General features: G+C 33.2%; 1 protein-coding gene across 1 annotated transcript in view; it reads right to left on the bottom strand.

Annotated features, from left to right (window-relative positions):
* LOC137630690 (alcohol dehydrogenase class-3-like) overlaps window positions 1-1,466 on the bottom strand; it is a 4,576-nt gene extending 3,110 nt beyond the window's left edge. The window contains exons 1-2 of the mRNA XM_068362322.1: window positions 1,307-1,466; window positions 523-792 (exon numbers count right to left, since the gene is read on the bottom strand). Coding sequence (XP_068218423.1) covers window positions 523-792; window positions 1,307-1,451 — 415 coding nt within the window. The 5' untranslated portion in view covers window positions 1,452-1,466. The remainder of the gene's footprint in view (window positions 1-522; window positions 793-1,306) is intronic.
* Window positions 1,467-3,127: the final 1,661 nt, after the last annotated feature.

The following is a 3,127-nucleotide window of genomic DNA, read 5'->3' as shown; positions in this document are numbered from 1 at the left end:
TTTACTACAACTAACATCATTATTCATCTTTTGAGTTTACTTTTACTATAACTATCACCACTATTGATCTTTTGAGTTTACTTTTACTACAACTAACATCATTATTCATCTTTTGAGTTTACTTTTACTACAACTATCACCACTATTGATCTTTTGAGTTTACTTTTACTACAACTATTATCATTATTCATCTTTTGAGTTTACTTTTACTACAACTATCAACATTATCCATCTTTTGAGTTTACTTTTACTACTTCTATCACTACTATTCATCTTTTGGGTTTACTTTTAATACAACTATCAACATTATCCATCTTTTGAGTTCACTTTTACTACAACTATCATCATTATTCATCTTTTGAGTTTACTTTTAATACAACTCATTATCACAATTCACCTTTTTATTATCCTCTATATCATTATCATTGATTGTGAGTTTCCTTATTGTGCATTAACCTTTCTCTTTTATCTTTGCTTTAATCCGACTTGACAGAATGAAGAAACCAAGACGGTGTAACTCACCTCCGAAGAAACATCCTGTGAGGACCCTGCCGAAGAGCAGTTGCATAGGATCAACAACAATGTTAGTACCGGAGGGAGGAACCCCTATGACTACGCACTGGCCCTCGCCCACGCGACAGGCGGCCAGGGCGGATTGGATGACGCCCACATTGCCAATGCACTCGAAGGTGTAGTCACAGCCCACCTGCTGAGTCAGGTCCATCAGAACCTGGTCGATGGGCTTTTGGTGCTCGGTGGGGTTCACGAAGTCCGTCACGCCGAAGGTCTTGGCTGAAAGGAAAAAGCACCAGGAAGTTTATATATATATATATATATATATATATATATATATATATATATATATATATATATATATATATATATATATATATATATATATATATATACAACAAATGCATCTGTTTCTCATCCACTGCAGGGCACACACACATATATATACACACACACATACACACACACACACACATATATATATATATATATATATATATATATATATATATATATATATATATATATATATATATATGTATATATATATGTATGTATATATATATATATATATATATATACTGTATATATATATATATATATATATACCTTACATAATAAAGAGCAAGTCTCTCTCTCTCTCTCTCTCTCTCTCTCTCTCTCTCTCTCTCTTTCTGTATATATAATGTATATACTGTATATAGTATGGATGTATAAATATACATAAGAAATTATGAATTATAACTTTAAAAGCTTTAGGGTCTAGAACTCTAGATCAAATACAAAAACTAACCGATTTCCTTTTTATCGTTGTTGATATCAACACCGAAGATCTTTCCTGCTCCTTGGCGCTTGCACCCCATAACTGCGCCCAGACCAACAGCCCCAAGACCAAAGACTGCGCAAGTTGACCCTGGCTTGATCTGAGAAAAGGTCATGGAGATGTCATTGTGGTAAAGTCATAGGATCATATTAAGAACTTACTAATAATTTGTTTAGGGAAAATTATAGGAATACTAGTATATAAACAATAATATTAAAACAAAATAAAAAATGATGATAACAAATATATAGGTAAACTTAAAATACACTTATTTTTCACAATGAATAAGATGGGTACTCATTTGAGAACATCTACAAAAAGCTGAATATTCAGTAACCTTGATTCGTAAGTTTAGATCACGAATTCTTTCATTACTACCAAGCTTTGGAACTCTATCTCTATCTCCGTTTTCCCAGACTCTTCAAACATTCTATCCCTCAAGAGCTCCTTTTTCTCCTCTTCTTTCTCGGCTGGGTAAGATAGAGATACTATGTTCACCCTAATATTGGTCTCTATAGTTCAAACATTCATCCAATTAAGATTATATTGTGGTAGTTCATTGAAAACGTCCCTTGCTGAAGATCTGCTGGACTGGGGTTCGAGACCCGCTGAATCATCAGCCACCATATTGTGACCCTTCCTGGTCCTACCTTGATGGAGAGAGGGCTTGGGCGCTGATCATATGTATATATGTCCAAGTCTCTAGGGCAGGGGTTCCCAACCCTGGGGTCGGCAAGCAGTTTTCTTTGGGTCGTGAAGACATGGTAATAATCGAAAGGAGATTAGCTGATATCACTGGATTAAGAGAATACAGTAGGCTTTACCAAAACCTTTCCCTATTCTGACCTGATTTGGTATACATACCTCTAAACCAGAAAGGATAGAAGGATCATACTATTCAAACTGAATTGTTTCCCTTCTTTGCATAGATCTTAATCTGACGATCAACAGGGCCGGTCGTTCACATGTACATTACATTGCTGTCTATTGGCCTTTCTTAGAACATTTTCTACACAAAAGTTTTAGTTAGAACAATTATCTCTGCGGAAAGTTTTTATAGGGCCTTATCCGTTGACTTAACAAATCTGTATTTTATACTTGATCCCATGCATAGTGTTTTGGATATTTCTATATACACACATATATAAATATATATATATATATATATATATATATATATATATATATATATATATATGTGTGTGTGTGTGTGTGTGTGTGTGTGTGTGTGTGTGTGTGCCTGATCATTGTTGTTAATTAGAGATTGCATCTGTCACTGTGCTACCAGTCTGCTCGAACAAACAATGAAATTTGTATTTGGAAATTTGTAGGTATGGTGCATTGTTATATTTAAGAATTTTGTAAATTTCATTATTTTGTTTATATTCGTGCAATAGAAAGAGTTTGATGTTTGAATTATCTATTAATTATGATATCTATTAAAAACGACATTTTAACTACAAATTAAGAAACTAAAAATAAAGTCATATATGCCGAAAATAATGACGTTTACAACCCTAAGCTGCAGTAAGATACGCATATATAAGACAGAAATGACTGATGAGTTGTTGGTGATTACTTAAAATGCAGATAAATATTATAGTCTCAAATTCCATAAAAAAATGTAAATGAAAGAGTGAGGAAGGGAGAAGTGTGTATGTGTATGTATCTGTGCATTTGCATGTGTGTGCGTGTAAACTACATACATATATATAAAACACAAATGCAGACACATATGTGTTTATGATTATGTTTTCATAGCCTTTTTACTACTATTGTCATAGCTATCAT

Source organism: Palaemon carinicauda, chromosome 38 (genome assembly GCF_036898095.1).
Source record: "Palaemon carinicauda isolate YSFRI2023 chromosome 38, ASM3689809v2, whole genome shotgun sequence".
NCBI lineage: Eukaryota > Metazoa > Arthropoda > Malacostraca > Decapoda > Palaemonidae > Palaemon > Palaemon carinicauda.
Note: the sequence above shows the minus strand (reverse complement) of the source record. Positions and strands in the feature narration are given on the sequence as shown.